This window comes from Cetorhinus maximus, chromosome 1, assembly GCF_964194155.1.
Source record: "Cetorhinus maximus chromosome 1, sCetMax3.hap1.1, whole genome shotgun sequence".
NCBI classification, from domain to species: domain Eukaryota; kingdom Metazoa; phylum Chordata; class Chondrichthyes; order Lamniformes; family Cetorhinidae; genus Cetorhinus; species Cetorhinus maximus.
This window is the reverse complement of record NC_135879.1, coordinates 237,206,584-237,226,034: the sequence shown is the minus strand read 5'-3', so window position 1 is coordinate 237,226,034 and position 19,451 is coordinate 237,206,584. Positions and strand designations below refer to the sequence as shown.

Below are 19,451 nucleotides of genomic sequence, written 5' to 3'. Positions count from 1 at the left end.
TTCCTCAGAACTTCCGAGTGTCGTGCCGTTCATTGAATACTTCCTTGTCAAATTACTCCTTCCAAAGTGTATCACCTTACACTTTTCAGGGTTAAATTTCATCTGCCACTTATCTGCCCATTTGACCACCCCATCTATATCTTCCTGTAGCCCAAGACACTCAACCTCACTGTTAATCATCCAGCCAATCTTGTGTCATCCGCAAACTTACTAATCCTACCCCCCACATAGTCATCTATGTCGTTTATATAAATGACAAATAATAGGGGATCCAGCACTGCTACTGGACACTGGCTTCCAGTCACTAAAGCATCCTTCTGTCATCACCCTCTGTCTCCTACAACTGAGCCAATTTTGAATCCACCTTATCAAATTACCCTGTATCCCATGTGCATTTGCCTTCTTTATAAGTCTCCCATGTGGGACTTTGTCAAAGGCTTTGCTGAAATCCATATAAACTACATCAACTGCACTACCCTCATCTACACACCTGGTCACCTCCTCAAAAAATTCAATCAAATTTGTTAGGCATGACCTCCCTCTGACAAAGCTATGCTGACTATCCCTGATCAAACCTTGCCTCTCCAAGTGGAGATAGATTCTCTCCTTCAGAATTTTCTCCAATAGTTTTCCTACCACTGACATGAGACTCACTGGTCTGACTCAAGGAAACCTCGTTGTCTGGCTCCTTATTGTTCACTGCCTAGATAGTAAAACATACATTTTGGATTAGAAAAAGGCATCCATGGGGAAAAGAAATTTAAAATCCTTTGTTGTGACCAACCATGGAGGCTGAATGGAGAGGAGCCACTTCACTCCTCCTCGCCTGACTGTAACATAGCATAGAAGGGGGCCATTTGGATTGTCATGTCTATGTCAGCTCTCCGAAAGAGCAATGAACCTAATGTCATTGCCCCACTTTCCCTCCAAAACCCTGCACATTCTTCCTTTTCAGATAATAATCCAATTCCCTCTTGAATGCCTCAATTGCATCTACCTCCACCACTCTCTCAGGCAATGCATTCTAGATCCCAACCACACTGCATAAAAAAGTTTCTCCTCATGTCTCTATTTTGCCAATTACTATCTATTACATACTCTATTGTGCCCTCTTGTTCTTGATCCTTCCACCAATGGGCAGTTTCTCCCTATCTACTCTGTTCAATATCTCTATCAAATCTCCTCTCAACCTTCTCTTCTCCAAGGAAAACAGCCCCAAGTTTTCCAATCTATCAGCGTAACTGAAGTTCCCCTGCCATGTAATAAGATCATAGGTGATCTGATAGTAACCTCAAATCTGTATCTCACCTATCCCCAATAACCTATCACCCCCTTGCTTGCCAAGAATCTATCCACCTCGGCCTTAAAAATATTCAAAGACTCTGCTTCCACCACCTTTTCATGAAGAGAGTTCCAAAGATTCACGGCCCTCTGAGTGAAAAAAACTTCGCCTCATCTCCATTTTAAATGGGTGACCCCTCATTTTTAAACAGTGACCTCTAGTTCTAGATTCTCCCACAAGAGGAAGCATCCTTTCTATATTCACCCTGTCAAGACCCCTCAGGATCTTGTATGTTTCAATCAAGTCACCTCTTACTCTTCTGAACTCCAGCACATACCAGCCTAGTCTGTCCAACCATTCCTCATAAGACAACCCACCCATTCCAGGTATTAGTCTGATAAACCTTCTCTGAACTGGTTCCAATGCATTTATATCTTTCCTTAAATAAGGTGACTAAAACTGTACACAGTACTCCAAATGTGGTCTCACTAGTGCCCTGTACAACTGAAGCATAACCTCCCTACTTTTGTAATCAATTCCCCTTGCAATAAAGGATAATTAACTTTCCTAATTACTTGCTGTACCTGCATACTAGCCTTTTGTGATTCCTGCACTAGGACACCCAGATCCCTCTGCACCCTCTCACCATTTAGATAGTATGCTTCTCTTTTATTCTTCCTGCCAAAATGGACAATTTCACAGAGAGGGATTTGGGAGTCCTTGTGCATGAATCACAAAAAGCTAACAAACAAGTTCAACAGGGAATAGGGAAGGCAAATGGAATGTTGGCCTTTATTTGAAAGGGAATGGAGTATAAAAATAGGGAAGTCTTGCTAAAACTATACAAGGCACTGGTTAGATCACATTTAGAATACTGTGAAAAGTTTTGGTCCCATTATCTAAGGAAAGATATATTGGCATTGCTGGCAGTCCAGAGAAGGTTCACTAGGTTGATCCCCGGTATGGAGAGATTTTTTATGAGAAGAGGTTAAGTAGGTTGGGCCTGTACTCATTGGAGTTTAGAAGAATGAGAGGCGAACTTATTGAAACATATATGATTCTTAGGGGGCTTGACAGGGTTGATGCTGAGAGGTTGCTTCCCCTTGTGGAAGAGTCTAGGGCCAGAGGGCATAATCTCAGAGTAAGGGGTTGCCCATTTGAGACAGAGTTGAGGAGGAATTTCTTCTCTCAGAGGGTGGTGCATCTGTGGAATTCTTTACTGCAGAGGGCTGTAGAGGCTGGGTCATTAAGTATATTCAAGGCTGAGATAGACAGGTTTTTAATCAGTAAGGGAATCAAGGACCATGGGGAAAATGCAGGAAAGTGGAATTGAGGATTATCAGATCAGCCATGATTTCATTGAATGGCAGAGCAGACACGATGGGCCGAATGGCCTACTTCTGCTCCTACATCTTATGGTCTTATGTACGTTGCGGTCATTAAGTTGGGTGATTTCGGTAGACTGAGTTTGGCAGTCTGTTGGAGGCACTTGCTGGCTTGTTCCCAGAGGGAGAGATGACCTGGTTGTCTCTGCAGGGGTAACTGAAGAGCCTGGCCTGTTTCTTTCTGCTTGCTGCGTGCCTGCTGGATAACTTGCATCCAGCTAGAGAGAGAGAGAAAACACCTGCCTGTCTCTGCAGTGGTGACTGAAGACTGGTCTTGCTTCTTGATTCTCCCACTCACTGGCCTTCAGCCAGTTTTTAACCCATTTTATCTGTGTATTTCCAGGAGTGGGAAACAGGCACGTCTTGCATCTACAATCTGTTTTGCTTTCACTTCAGAGCTTTTAGACACATTCTGAGATATAAATCAACAGCAGATGTGTTTTTGCATGTCTGTTTTTTTTTTATTCATTTGTGTGATGTGTGTGTCACTGGACAGGGCAGCATCCCTAATTTCCCTTGTTCAGAGGGCATTTTTAAAAGTCAACCACATTGCTGTGGGTCTGGAGTCAAACCAGGTGAGGATGACAGCTTTCCCTAGTTAACCAGATGGTTCCATGGTCATCATCAGACTTTTAATTCCAGATTTTTGTTGAATTCAAATTCCACCTTCTGCAATAGTAGGATTTGAACCTGGGTCTGTGGACTACCAGTGCAGTGACAATACCACTACTCCACTGCCTCCCCCTCCCCAAAATGAATCACTTCACACTTCTCTGCATTAAATTTCACCTGCCACTTGTCCGCCCTTTCCACCAACCTGTCTATGTCCTTTTGAAGTTCTACACTATTCCCCTCACAGTTTACATTGTTTACAAAGTTTGTACCATTCGCAATTTTTGAAATTGTGCTCGATACACCAACATTTAATTCATTATTATAAATCAGGAAGAGCAGGGGTCCTAACACCAACTTCTGGGGAACTCCACTATAAATCTTCCTCCAGTCTGAAAAAAAGTCCATTAACCACATCTCTCTGTTACCTGTCACTCAGCCAATTTCATATCTATGTTGCTATTGTACCGCTTATTCCATGAGCTTTAACTTTACTCACAAATCTATTGTGTGGCACTTTGTTAAATGCCTTTTGGGAGTCCATGTACAATGCATCAGTAGCATTACCCTCATTAACCCTCTCTGATAGCATCTCAAAAAACTCATCAAGTTAGTTCAACATGATTTTCCTTTAACAAATCCCTGCTGGTTTTCTTTAATTAACCCACATTTGTCCATGTTACTATTAATTTTGTCCTGAATTATTGTTTCTAGAAGCTTCTGCAGCACTGAGGTTCAACTGACTGGCCTGTAGTTGCTGCATTTACCTTTACACCCTTTTTTGAACAAGGATGTAACATTTGCAGTTCTCCAGACCTCTGGCACCATCCCGGGTCTAAGGAAGACTGAAAAGCTATGGCCAGTGCCTCTGCATTTGTCACTCTCACTTTCCTCAGTAACTTTGGATGCATCTCACTCAATCCTGATGCCTTATTAACTGTAAGTGTAGACAGCCTATCCAATATGTCCTCCTTATCAGTTTTAAACCCTGAAAATGCCCGAACTACCTCCTCTTTCACCATGACCTAAGTAGCATCTTCTTCCTTCGTAAAGATAGATGCAAAGTATACATTTAATACCCCAGTTATGCTCTTTGCCTCCATGTGTCAATCCCCTTTTGGGCCCTAATCGGCCCCATTATTTTTTTTGCTATCCTTTTTACTATCAATGAGTTTATAGAAGACGTTGGGATTCCCTTTTATATTAGATTCTTTCTTTGTTTCTCTTATTGCATTTTCACTACTCCTCTGAAACATCTATATTAAGCCTGGTTCTCAGTTGTATTATCCATCTGACATCTTCTGCCTCAACTCCACTTTCCCACCAGCTCCCCATATCCCTTGATTTGGTGACAGACCAAAAATCTATCTATCCCAGCCTGAAATGTATTCAGTAACGAAGCATCTACAACCTTCTGGGATAGAAAATTCCAAAGATTCACAACCCTTCAAGTGAGGGAATTTCTCCTCCAAGTCCTAAATGATTGGCCCCTTATCCTGAGACTGTGCCCCTGCATTCTAGGTTCCCCAGCCAGGGGGAACATCCTCTCAGTGTCTAACCTGTCAAGCCCCTTCAGAACCATGTATGTTTGAATGAGGTCACCTCTTCTTCCTCCAAACTCCAGGGAGTATAGAACCAATTTACTCAGCCAATAACATCGCCACTCTGCTGGTTTCTACCAGCAACAGCTTTGGTCTATCCATGAAGTATACCGCAAGCCACTGCATCCTTCACTCCCTTGGAAAATAGAGCACATTCTTTTGCAACACAGCATGGTGTTCTTACCCGGATGAAGGTTGGGAAATTTTGGCCATAGTAACCAATCGCAAAGTAGTCAGGTTTCGGCCTCAACACTTTCATGATTTTTTCATAGAACTTGGCTTGTCGTTGCTGTGAAATTGAAAACAGATTAAGATTAACGTGTGAGAAAGAAAAAAAAAACACTGGACCCCCCTTTTCACAAAGGTTCTTTACCTTCATAATGCTTGTTGTCATTATTCTTCTCCCCAGCCACCCCCACAGTCACATGGGCTGTCAACATGGCTGCTGGATTGGACTACATCACTTTCAAGCTTAAACATTGTAAAATTCCATCATATTATGGTCATCCTTACCTAAAGGTTCCTTTACAATGAGATTATTAATTAGTCCTTTCTCATTGCACAATGCTAGATCTAAAATAATCCATTCTCTAGTTGGTTCCTCAACTTACTGTCCTAGGAAACCATCTCGTATACATTCCAGGAATTTGTACTCTACGACATTACTGCTAATTAGGTTTACCCATTCTATATGCAGATTGAAGTCCTCCATGATTATTATATCACCCATGTTGCATGCGCCTCTAACTTCCTGATTTATATTGTGCCATATATTGCTATCATTGTTTGTACAATGAAGTGATTTTGAAATGGAGTCACTATTGTGATGAAGAAACATGGCAGCCAATCTGTACACAACGAGATCCCACAAACAACAATGAGATAATCCTGATAATCGTTTTTTTGTGATGTTGATCGAGGGATTAATACTGGCCAAGAGATCAGAGATAACTTCCCTGCTCATCTTTGAAATATTGCCATGAGATCTTTTACATCCATCTGTGAAGATAGACAGGGCCTCAATTTGACACCTCATTCGAAAGATCTCTGACAGTGCAGCACTCCCTCAGTACTCCATTGAAATGTCAGCCTATAACCAACTTCTACAGATGCTTGCTGCCCCTTGCTGTTTCTTAGCTCCACCCAAACTGATTCCACATCCTGATCTTCTGATCTAAGATCCACTCTCACTAATGTACTGGTCTCATACTTTTTTAACAGTGCTACCACACCTCCTCTTCCTTTTTGCCTATCCTTCCTAAATGTCGAATACTCAGCCTTGGTCATCCTGCAGCCATGTCTCTGTAATGGCAATTAGATCATACCTTGCTGTCATTTCATCTACCTTGTTGTGAATGCTATGTGCATTCATATAGGGTGCCTCTGGTCTTCTCTGTCGGTGCAATTGTAAGTTTGTACACTCTGTCCCTTTCTGCCATGCTCTGATTATCATTTCCCTTTTTGCTACCTTACACTCTTGCTTTGTCCTCCCTCTTTAATTTATCACATCTTTCCTCATTTGATCCCTTGCCCCCACTAATTAATTTAAAGCCCTCTCTACCGCCCTAGTAATATGACTCGCCGGGTCACTGGTCCCAGCACTGTTCAGATGAAGGCCACCCCAACAGTACAGTTCCCACTTTCCCCAGTATTGGTGCCAGTGCCCCATGATTCAAAACCCATGGGATTGTTGTATGGGTCTTCCTGCCCTCACTCACTGCCCTCCCAGGCCCCCCGGCAAGACACAATGGATAGCTCTCTGGGGCAGCCTGATCTTTTTACTGATCACTGCTCTTGTCCGCAATCATGCCTGCTTTGTTAGCCATGACTCCTTGCGCAGTGGTCTGATCTCTGAGTCAGAAGGTTGTGGGTTCAAGCACCACTCCATAAACTTGAATATCAAAATTTAGGCTGATATTTCAATGCAGTAGTGAGGGAGTACTGCAGTGTCAGAGGTACCGTCTTTCGAATGAGATGTCAAATTGAGGCCCTGTCTATCTTCACAGGTGGGTGTCAATGATCTCATGGCAATAGTTCAAAGATGATCAGGGAAGTTATCTCTGGTCTCTTGGCCAATATTAATCCTTCAATCGCCATCACAAAAAGCTGATTAACAGGATAATCTCATTGTCGTTTGTGTGCAAATCGGCTGCCATGTCTCCTACATCACAGCAGTAACTTCATTTCAAAGTTGTATGTGTGTGTGTGTGTGTATGTGTGTGTGTGTGTGTGTAAAATGCTTGGGAACCTCCTGTGTTTGTGAAAGATGCTACATAAATGCAAGTCTGTTTTTTGACTGGCACTTAAGGTTAATTGGTTAACTTGGCATAAACCAAGGAACGTCCGTGACACCAATGGGCGGTGGTTTTACAAGCTGGACCAGCATGAGAGAAAGGGAGGGGGAGAGGAAGGGGACACTGGGTGGTCTGAATATAATGATTTTTTATTGTCAGAACATTGCAAAGGACAATCAGAGTAGTAATGACACACGAAGGGTAAAGCACACCCATGCAGAGCAAGCTGCGTCCACACAGCAGTTAGTTTGGATATATTTAATAGCGGAATGGAAGGGATTTTAACGGGCAGCTGTTTTCAGTCAGATGTCCCGTTCTCCCATGACAGAATGAGGCCATGGCTACATAAACTGCCGAGCTTCACGAACTTCACACCTGGAAAGTGCAGTTTACTGGCTGTGCCCCCTGGAAAATTAGACAGACCATATATACCTCAGCAGGTAGGTAGGGGCAGGGAAGGGGGTCCCAGGAAGGAGTCTGGAACATGACAGGGTCGAAACTTCTCTATGGGGACCCTAGAGCCAGTGGCTCAGTGGGTAGCACTCAGGTCTGAGTCGGGTGTCATGGTTTCAGCTGCACCCCACACACTTAAGCACAAAATTTCAACCGACACTTCCAAGGTAGCATTGAGGGAGTGCTGCACTGTCAAGAGGTGCCGTCTTTCAGGTGAAAGGTCAAGCCAAAGCCTTGTTTTCTTTTTTTCAATTTAGAAGAAGAGGTAATCTCACTGAAATATATAAAACTTGTAGGGGGTTTCTCATGAGGCTATGCCTCTTTATTTTTGCAAATATGATTTTTCAACTTTCAACTGACTGGAAATTTTGCAATTTTAACTGAGACAGAGCGAGCTGCTTAAAAATGCAAGGCTACATTCCAAGGTGAAGGTGAGAAACAAACAAGCCACCTTCAGGGGAGTGTGAAGAGAGAGACATTTCCTATAATCCAGGCAGTCATCGAAACTCCTAATTGTTTAGGGAAGAGATGTTAAAAATGCAAAGTACTAGAGGTTTAAACAATGGCTGCAACAGATAGACACACCCAAAATCCCCTTGGAAATACACAATGGGTGAAGTATTTCAAGTCAAGGCTGCTCAGTCACTTGACAGAAATTGCCATTGACACAGGCGATGTCAAGAAAGTCTTCAGCAGAGGAAACAGGATGAAAGCTGCTCTTTCTCCATCTCTCTCTCTTTCGGAATAAGTGTGTCACCTGGTTCAAGAAGCTGAGCTACCAGAAACAGACCAGTGAAACAAGATCTTGTAATAATTGCAGCATCTTCTACATCTGACTGCATGCAGGAAGCCAGCTAACCTAATTCAACCGCAGTGTTTAAAATCTACTCCTCAAGCACAATCAAAGGACACTTAACCGTATGTTATTTTGCCTTTTTTTTATCACACTCTAACTCCCCTTATTTCTGGTGTGTGTGTGTGTGTGTGTGTATGGGGGGGATGTGTTTGTGTGTGTGGGGGTGTGTGGGTGTGTGAGGGGTGTTTGTGTGTGCGTGTGTATGTGTTTGTGTGTATGTATGGATGTGTGTGTGTGTGGGTGTATGTGGGCGTAGGTATATGTGTGTGTTTGTGTGTGTGTGGAGTGTGTGCATAGGGGGAATGTGTGTGTGTATGTGTTTTTGTGTGTGAGGGTGCGTGTGTGTGTGTGTGTTTGTGTGTGTGCGTGCGTGCGGGTGTGTGTTTCTGTGAGTGTGTGTATGGATGTGTGTGGGTGGGTATGTGTGTGCGTGTATGTGTGTGTGTGTTGTGTGGGTGTGTGTGTGTGTGTGGGTTTGTGGGTATGTGTGTGGGTGGGTGTGTGTGTGGTTGTGTGTGTGTGGGTGTGCGTGTGTGTGTTGAGGAGAGTTGTGGGTGGGTGAGTGGGTAGGTGTGTTTGTGTGTGTTTGTGTGGGGGGGGGGTATGTGTGTGGGGAGAATATGTGTGTGTGTGTTTGTGTTTTTGTGTGTGTGTGTGGATGTGGGAGTGTGTGTGTGTTTTTGTGTGGATGTGTGTTTTGTGTGTGTGTGGGGGGAATTTGTGTGTGTGTGTGGGTTGGGGGTGTGGTAGTTGTGAGGGGGTGTGTGTGGGTGTGGGGGGGTGTGTGGGTGTGTTTGTGTGTGTGTATGTGTTTTGTGTGGGTGTGTGTGTGGGTGTGGGGGGATGTGCATGTGTGTGTGGGGGGTGTGTGTGTGTGTGTGTTTGTGTGTGTGTGTGTGTGGGTGGGTATGTGGGTGGGTGTGTGGTTAGGTGCGTGTGTGTGTGTAGATGTGAGGGTGTGTGTGTGGGTGTGTGTGGGGTGTGTGTGTGTGTGTGTGTGTTTGTGTGGGTGTGTTTGTGTGTAAGTGTGTGGGGGTGTGTGCGTGTGTGTGTGTATGCACGTGTGTGTGTAGGTGTTAGGGTGTGTGTATGGGTGTGTGTGTGTGGCCCTAATGACTGCATGTGGGCCAAATGCTTGATGTTGAGTTTTTGCTATTTTTCTTGGGGTTAGTGGTTAGTAAAGTTACTCTTTCTTTGACTCAAGAAAAGCTTATTTGACTGAATCCTTATTGCTCAGAGCTTAAATAGTTAAATACAATCTGACTTGGAAAAGGCATATCCTTGTGAAGAAGAAAGTTAAAGCTTTGTTATGACCAACCGAGGAGGTTGAATAGAGAAGAGCCAGTTCACCCCTTCTCATCTGGTGCTGAGGGGCTGTATCCCCCTGACTGAAGAGTCTCAAACATGTCTTAGGATAAGGGGTTGGAAATTTAGGATTTAGACGAGAAGGAGGGGGTTGTGAATTCTTTAGAATTCTCTACCTCAGAGGGATATGGTTGCTCAGCTATTGAGGGGCATATTCAAGAATGAGGCTGATAGAATTTTTGGGCATTAAAGGAATCAAGGGATATAGGGATAGGATGGGAAAGTCAATTCACTATGAAAATTCTGGCTTGATCTTATTGACTGGCGAAGCAGGCTTGAGGGGCTATGAGGCCTCTCATTTCTTCTGTTCTTATCTTCTTTTCCCATACAAGTTTAAAAGAGGATAATCCAGTGAATAAGGCATTCAAGCATAAATAGTGTCAAGCTTTGGGGAATCTGATTCCCAGAATCAAGAGGTGTGTGTGGTCCAGGGGCTGTTATTTGGATACCCATTACTGGATGAGTGGAGAATGATCACAACTGCCTTAAGGAAACAAGGCTTAATCCTTGGGTGTGAGTGAGCTGATCTCAGCCAGTCAGGCAGCTTAAGTATCGGAGACCAAAACTGCACACAGTACTCCAGATGTGGTCTCACCAACGTCCTGCATAATTGTAGCAAAACTTCCCTGCTATCATTATCGATTCCTCTTGCAATGTTTGTTCTGTCTTCACATTGAGGATCCCTTCCATCGTGTCATGTGACATTACCACTGTGCTAAATGGGACAGATTTTGAACAGATCTAGCAACTCAAAACTGGGCACCCATGAAGTGCTGTGGGCCATCAGCAGCTGCAAAAGTGTTCACAACCACAATCTGTAACCTTATGGCCCGGCATATCCCCCCTCTACCATTACCATCAAGCTGGGGAGGTCAACTCTAGATCAATGAAGAGTGCAGGAGGGCATGCCAGGAGCAGCACCAGGCATACTTAAAAATGAGGTGTCAACCTGGTAAAGCTACAAAGCAGGATTACTGCATGCCAAACAGCAGAAGAAGCAAGAGATAAGCGATCCCACAATCAATGGATCAGATCTAAGCTCTGCAGTCCTGCCACATCCAATCGTAAATAGTGGTGGACTATTAAACAACTCATTGGATGAAGAGGCTCCACAAATATCCCCATCCTCGATGATGGGGGAGCTCAGCACATCAGTGCAAAAGACAAGACTGAAGCATTTGCATCCAAATTCAGCCAGAAGTGCTGAGTGGATGATCCATCTTGGCTTCCTCTGAAGGTCCCCAGCATCACAGTTGCCGGTCTTCAGCCAATTTGATTCACTTCATGTGATATGAAGAAACGGCTGAAGGCACTGGCTACTGCAAAGGCTATGGGCCCTGATAACACTCCAGCAATAGTACTGAAGACTTGTGCTCCAGAACTTGCTGTGCCCCTAGCCAAGCTGTTTCACTACAGCTACAACACTGGCATCTACTTGACAATGTGGAAAATTGCCCAGGTATGTCCTGTACACAAAAAGCAGGACAAAACCAACCTGGTCAATTACCACTCCATCAGTCTACTCTCGATCATCAGTAAAGTGATGGGAAGTGTTGTCAACAGTGCTATCTAGCGGCTCTTACTCAGTTCACCTGCTCACTGATGCCCAATTTGGGTTCTTCTAGGGCCATTCAGCTTCTGACCTCTTTGCAGCTTTAATCCAAACATGGACAAAAGAGCTGAACTCTAGAGGTAAGGCGAGAGTGACAGCCCTTGACATCAAGGCAGCATTTGACCAAGTGTGACATCAAGGAGCCCTAGCAAAACTGAAATCAATGGGAATCAGGCAGAAAACTCTCCACTGATTGGAGCCATACCCAACACAAAGTGTAGGATAATGGTCTGGCACATATTGGGCCAACGTGGGACTGAGGACAGTACCGCCGACACAGTGATGTTAGAGAACACACGACTCACACATAGGGGTCAGTCTAGTGTCGAACGGAGCTGCAGCAGAAGACTCCATGGGTTTTCTTGGAAGTCCCAGCTTCAATTCCCAAACACAGAGACAGCAGACCCAGCAGGGGTGAGATAAAACGCTTTTCTGGTTCTCCAAAAAAGGAAAAAATAACATTAATTAGGAAGACTCCTGACGAAAGAACCAGCTTTAAAGACCAGCAGAGGCCAGGGTTCGACGTTTTCATGAAGCGTCTTTTTCAAGGCTGAGTGCGAGCGCCATTGCAGTGGGAGCCCACCGAGGCCAGCGGGCGCTGGCGAGCCCTTGGTCTTCAAACAAACGGTGGTGCCATCTTGCAGTTCAGCAACCTCCTAAAGCCAAACCTACACTTGAAAATTTTTTTAACCACGGATGAGAAACCCCCAACTCTTCCAGGTCAGTTGGGACTTATCCAAGGCCCAGGTCAATCACGTAACTGGGGACTTTGGAGAAAAAGATCCCTCAGGTACACGACTGCTGGATAAAAGGACAGAAGCTGAACAAGTGAACAACCGAGATTTACTTGGTAGGCCTGATAGCCAATGACATTAGGCAAGGAATCGACGAGTCATCGACTAAATTGGAAGAAGTACTAAAATCATTCGATATTTATTTTAGCCTAAGAAGTAACAAAACCCTCAAAAGCCCTAAATTTAAAAAGCGTGTCCAGGAGCCAGGAGAACCTGTCGAATCATTCATTAATGACCTACGCGGGCTGTCTGAAGGCTGTGAACTCGGAGGCCTAAAGTTTGAACTTATCAGGGGTAGGATTAGCGGATGATGTGATCTCGGACAAGCTGCAAGCGAAGGAGGGTCTAACGCTCGAGGGAGCTATCCAGGTTGGTGGGCAGTCTGATCTCCGGGGGCAGCACGGGCCCGTTTTAAGGAGGACAAAGTAGACACTGGTCGAGAGGAAACCCCACCGTCCAGTTAGTTAACCAGCACAGAATCAGGGACACCCCAGGCCAAGGGAATCAATACCCTGACCGGTCAGTAGGGTGACCATGCCAGCACTGTGGAGCAAAGCGCCCCCCACAGGCAAGATCAATGTCCTGCAACTTCAGACCAATGCTTTCAATGTAACAGAATTGGACACTTTGGCAAACTGCGCAAGGCCAAAACATCTAAATGCACAGAAGACCCAAAGAGTTTTCATGAGGTCGGGACTGCACGCCAAGCGGGCACAGAGCCATGCTTCTTAGGTGAGGTCAGAGATCCTGGATTTTCCTGTTGGAATGCGGACACTTCGGTTAACGGCCATCTCACGAACTTTAAGTTGGACACGGGAGTCAGTGTTATGGTCCTATCGGACAAAGAGTCATGGCTGAGAGACCTCTGGCTTTGAACAACAGACACGCCACTCTATGGGCCCAGAGGAATCCAACTTCTGGTTATGGGCATGATTCTGCAACCACTAAGGTATGGCGGCAAACAAATCTCCGAGCTGATGTACGTCACCCTTAACCAGTCTTTTTCTCTCTTGAGCAGAGATGCCTGTGTAGCCCTGTATCTCTTCAAAATAGCTGAAGATGTCAAGGCAACCACTGTCATAAATTATACAGAACTGCAAGTTGCCGAGGGCTCCAACAAGAAAGACTACCCTGCCTGGGGCTTCAGCTCTGAACTGTCTTTGCGAAGCAGGTTTGTCCATTTCGTTACAGGTGCTGGAAGGCCCTCACTGGTCAGACCAGCCAACCACTCAGGTGGTTACCATGACGCCTCCAGTGGAGGTTGGGCAGGAGAGCAATCAACCACTGGCAAAGCCTCAACCTCCGGCTACGATGACTGTTGATGAGGCCAACACTGCGACCACAGAGCAAACGCTGCAACTCCTGGCCAGTGTGAGAGTGCAACAGCCGATGCTGGAGCCAAGGAGCAGCCGTCCATTGCCAACAGCACACCACACCGACAAACGCAAAGGTCAGCTTACTGAAAAAAACCACATCCTCATAACAGGAGTGGTCATCTTCCAGCACAGAGGACATCACACGACCCACACCATGAAAGAAGAGGAAAGGGCGACATGGAAATGACCACAACGTTCACCTGCAAGAAACAGGATAAATCAACAACCACCGATCACCACAGCTGCTGAATTGACAAAGAGCGGTTCTATACCAAGGAATGGAAAAGGAGGATAAAACGATACCAAGGTGCTAGAATAACCTCCAAATCAACACAGTTTACATGCAACACAACAGAGCCTACCACTCCTCCATCAGTTGTGCGAATGAGACATGGAAGGGTTATAAGGCCTCCAGACCACCTGAACCTGTGAACTCAGGGACTTGAAGGGAGGAGATGGGGTGGAAATAATGATGTGAAGACATGGGGTAAACTAGAATAACTTGAAATACATTGGATAAAGACTTTGTGGGAGGAGTGGTATAAGGGTCTAGCCACATCTAGGTTTAACGTGGGACTGAGTACAGTGCCATTCACACTGTGATGTAAGAGAACATGTGACCCGCACCTAGGGGTTAGTGTAGTGTTGGACAGAGCCGTGTGCACAAGCAAGCATGGAAACAGCCCCTAGCTTGTACTGTTTACTGTATATATCTACATAGTTCTTGTAGTTAATAACTACCATGTAGTTAACCTACTTAAGACAACGAAGACTTCATTAAGACCTACTGAACAGTATCCAACACCTTATAACACAAAGGAAAATGATTTTGGTTATTGGAGATCAATCATCTCAGTCTCAGGACATAGCCGTAGGGGTTCCTTGGGGCAGTGTCCTAGGCCCAATGATCTTCCTGTCATTGTAAGGTCAGGAGTGGACGTGTTTGCGGATGATTGCACAATGTTCAGCACCATTTGTGACTCCTCAGATACTGATGCAGTCCATGTACATTAACAAGTGGACAAGTGGCAAGTAACATTCGTGCCACACAAGTGCCAGGCAATGTCCATCTCCAACAAGAGAGGATCTAACCACCTTCCCCTTGACATTCAATTGCATTACCGTCACTCGGTCCCCGACTATCAATATCCTGGGTGTTACCATTGACCAGAAACTGAACTGGACTAGCCATATAAATACTGTTGCTACAAGAGCAGGTCAGAGGCTTGGAATTCTGTGCTGAGTAACTCACCTCCTGACTCCCCAAAGCCTGTCCACCATCTACAAGGTACAATGTGATGGAATACTCTCCCCTTGCCTGGATGAGTGCAGTTCCAACAACGCTCAAGAAACTTAACACCATCCAGGACAAAGCAGCCCACTTGATTGGCACCCCATCCACAGCCTTCAACATTCACTCCCTCCACCACTGACACACAGTGGCAGCGGTGTGTACCATCTACAAGATGTACTGCAGCAATTCACTGAGGCTCCTTCAGCAGCACCTTCCAAACCTGTGGCCTCTACCACCTAGAAGGACAAGGGCAGCAGATACATGGGAACACCACCATCTCCAAGTCACACACCGTCCTAATTTGGAACTATATCGCCATTTCTTCACTGTCATTGAGTCAAAATCCTGGAACTCCCTTCCAAACGGCACTGTGGGTGTTCCAACACCACATGGACTGCAGCGATTCAAGAAGACTGCTCACCACCACCTTCTCAGGGGCAATTACATCTGGGTAATAAATGCTGGCCTAGTCAGCGATACCCATACATGAACAAATAAAAAAAAATACACCATTTTCCTTCCTAATCACTTGCTGTAACCTCATACCAGCCTTCTGTGAATCAGAACCAGGGTACCCAGATTCCTCTGTATGGTAAAGTTCTGCAGACCCTCTCCTTCAGAAAATATGCTGCTTTTCTATTCTACCTGCTGAAGTGGACAAGTTCACATTTTCCCGCATTATACTCCATCTGCCAATTTTTGTTCACTCAGTTAACCTATACCTTAAGCCTCCTTATCCAAGTTATTGTTATAGATTGGAAATAGTTACGGCCCTCGCACTGATCCCTGTGGCACTCTAATAATAACAGCTTACCAACTTGAAAATGACCCATTTATCCCTACTCTCTGCTTCCTGTTAACAAAGTAATCCTCTACACATGCTAATATGTTATCCCCTAAGCCATGAGTTCTTACTTTGTGAAGTATCCTTTGATATAGTGCTTGCTGAATGTCGTCTGGGAACCCAAGTACACCACATCTACAGGTTCCCCTTTATCCATGTTACTTGTTATTTCCTAAAAGAATTCTAATAAATTATTTTCTAAATGCCTTGCTATTACCTCCTTAATAATGGATTTTCAGCATTTTCCCTATAACAGGCATTAGAACTGGCCTATCAATTCCTGCTGTCTCCCTCCTTTCTTGAATAGAGGTGTTACATTAGTGATTTTCCAATTTGCTGGGACCTCAATGCTGGGTCCATCTGTAGGTATGTAGGCCGTATGTCCCAAGTACTGGTGGATCATATCAAACAGCATGTCGCTTAAGTAGCACGCAACAGATAAAGTACTGACCATACTCAACCAGCCCTTGTTTGCAAAAGATGGTGCCCAACATTAGATGTGATTCTGTGATTGAACAACAATTACTTAGCAATCTCGATAGTGCTAAGAATTACATTAACAACCAACTTAGTATTATCATTCGGGCTCACAGTGTTGCTCACATACATGTGCTAGAAGCTACATATATTCACACACAGGACCCTGTCCTTAGCAAACAAAAAGAACATGTCCATGCATTGCGCCTTTCTCAACTAAACAAAAACTTGTGGGCAGCCATTCCCTGGTTCATTCCCCATGCCAATGCCTTGACCAATTAGAGCTGACCTGCCTCGTTTGAACTTGAACAAAACCTTGGCAGTTAACTGTTCCCTGGTGCATTCCCCATGGCAATGCCTCTACCAATCAGTGTCCACTTGCCAAACAATCAGCACCCTCTTCTCATGCAGTATAAATTGTTGTTCCTTTTGAGATTTTGTACTCCTGCATCTGTCCCGATGAGTGTGAGACGAAAAACTTCAACAGCATATCACTTTTTTCAGCAATGCTCAAGCTCTGTACTACCAAATGACTATTAATTAAGGTTTAGCATGATTTCTTTGTTTTTGTACACAAAACAAAGTATAACTTGTGCAAGAAGCCATTCGCTGCCAAAGAGTAGGTGCCTGTTAGAAAATGAAACAACTGTTAGGATTAGTAATACAATGCACCAGCCAGAGTGATCACAGTAAACCAATGCCCCAACTCAGAAAACTCCCAACCAAGGCTGATGCAGGAATGACATGTTGATTAATATTGAGCTCCCCTGGAGGAAAGGCCTCATAGCCTAATGGCTTCCGCCATTAACCTTTCAGCTTCCTCTAAGGCTTGTCATCACTCACTGCCCTATCAGTCACTGTACCCTGGATAAGACAAAAGGCAGCAGAGAGTTAAAGACTAATCTCCTAATGGGAAATGGGTATCGTCAATCATCATTAGCTTATCATAATCAATGCAAGCTCGCACTTACTCACCAGGGTCTCACTCAGTAGCTCATAATCAAAGACCTCCATCTCGTACTGTTCTGCCAGCTCCTTGCAGAGATGAATGGCTTCTTCCCACATCTGTTCACAGCAAGCAGCAAATAATTAGTGTGGCATGTTGAACTGATTCAGCTGTGCTACTTTGTATAATGTCAATGCAATTTCCTCTTTTTAAGGAGCTTTGCTTGCCAATTTCCACCCTCTCCTCCTTCAATAGTAACAACACAGCAACATTAGGAACAGGAGGAGGCCATTCAGTCCCTTGGGCCTTTTAAAAAATTAATTCACGGGATGTGGGTGTCGCTGGCTGGGCCAGCATTTATTGCCCGTCCCTAATTGCCTTTGAGAAGGTGAGCTCCCTTCTTGAACCTGCAGCAGTCCCTGTGGGTGTAGGTACACCCACAGTGCTGTTAGAGGGGAGTTCCAGGATTTTGACCCAGTGACAGTGAATGAACGGCATTATATTTCCAAGTCAGGATGGTGAGTGACTTGGAGGGGAACTTCTAGGTGGTGGTGTTTCCCATCTACCTGCTGCCCTTGTCCTCCTAGATGGTAGTGGTCATGGGTTTGGAAGGTGTTCTCTAAGGGGCCTTGGTGAATTCCTGAGGTGCATATTGTAGATAGTACACACTGCTGCCACTCTGTGTCATTGGTGGAGGGAGTGAATGTTTGTAGATGGGGTGCCAATCAAGTGGGATGCTTTGTCCTGGATGGTGTCAAGCTTCTGGAGTGTTGTAGAAGCTGCACTCATCCAGGGAAGTGGGGAGTATTCCATCACACTCCTGAATTGTGTCTTGCAGATGGTGGACAGGCTTTGAGGAGCCAGGAGGTGAGTTACCCACTGCAGGATTCTTAGTCTCTGACCTGCTCTTGCAGCCACAGTATTTATATGGCTAGTCTAGTTCAGTTTCTGGTCAATGGTAACCCCCAGGATGTTGAAAGTGTGAGATTCAGTGATGGTAATGCCATTGAACATCAAGGGGCGATGGTTGGATTCTCCCTTGTCAGAGATGGTCATTGCCTGACATTTGTGTGGCACGAATGTTATTTGCCACTTGTCAACCCAAACCTGGGTATTGTCCAGGTCTTGCTGCATTTGGATATGGACTGCTTCAGTATCTGAGGAGTTATGAATGGTGCTGAACATTGTGCAATTATCAGTGAACATCCCCACTTCTGACCTTATGATGCAGAAGCAGATTTCCTTCCCTAATGGACATTAGTGAACCAGGTGGGTTTTTACAACAATTGACAATGGTTTCATGGTCATCATTACACTTTTAATTCCAGATTTTTATTAAGTTCAAATTCTATCATCTGCCATGACAGGATTCATCAACATTCAACTAAATTGTGGCTGATCTGCATCTCCCCTCCATTTCACACCATAACTGAATGGTCACGGCACAGAAGGTGGCCATTCGAACTATTGAGTCCAGGCTGGCTCTCTGCCAAAGTAATTTAGTTAATCCTACTCCCCCAGCCATTTCCCTCACCTTACAAATTATTCCCTCTCGGCTGCTCATCCCTTCTGAAAGCCACGATTGAATCTGCCACCACCACCCTCTCAGGCAGTGCATTCCAGATCCTAATCACTCTCTGCGTAAAATAGGTTCTTCCTCCTGTCGCGTTTGCCAATCACCTTAAATCCGTGTCCGCTGGTTCTTGAACCTTCTGTCAATGGGAAGCTCCCCTCTATCGTCTATGTCTAGGCCCCTCATCATTTTGAACACCTGTCAATCTCCTCTCAACCTTACCCACCTTTGACCCGTACCCCTCGAGACCCTCACTCAACAGCAATCTGTCCATCTCTCTTTTGAAAGCTTGATTTGATCCCCAGCGTCAGAAGCTTTTTTTTTTAAAGGGATGGGGTGGGGAAGAAGGCTTCAGACTTTCACTAACCACTGGTGTGAGAAAGTGCTTCTTGATTTTGCTCCTGAATGGCTTCGCTCTAAAGGCTTTGTGCCAGGTTGAATTGACAATCTCCCCACTCGATGGAGCACTATTGTATGTGGGTCTCGATCTCGAAAGCCAGCAGGGTCTTTGACCTGGTAGATTACAGTTGAGTATTTTTTCTCTCAGTGTCCACCCAAATGAACAACCGGCAGGAGACGCTGGGTAATGTTAAAGGACAAGAGAGTGCCCTCCCCTCCCCCCCCCATTTCCCTAATCCAAGGTCAGGAAAGATAAAATTCTACACACTGTGTGATCACCATTACCAT

The 19,451-nt window shown here is 44.9% G+C and overlaps 1 protein-coding gene across 1 annotated transcript in view; it reads right to left on the bottom strand.

The window, feature by feature from the left end:
• The window catches only part of LOC144688041 (dedicator of cytokinesis protein 2-like), a 1,154,257-nt gene that overhangs the window by 89,716 nt on the left and 1,045,090 nt on the right, over positions 1-19,451 (bottom strand). The window contains exons 39-40 of the mRNA XM_078554696.1: positions 17,221-17,310; positions 5,065-5,169 (exon numbers count right to left, since the gene is read on the bottom strand). Of these exons, the coding sequence (XP_078410822.1) occupies positions 5,065-5,169; positions 17,221-17,310 (195 nt within the window). The remainder of the gene's footprint in view (positions 1-5,064; positions 5,170-17,220; positions 17,311-19,451) is intronic.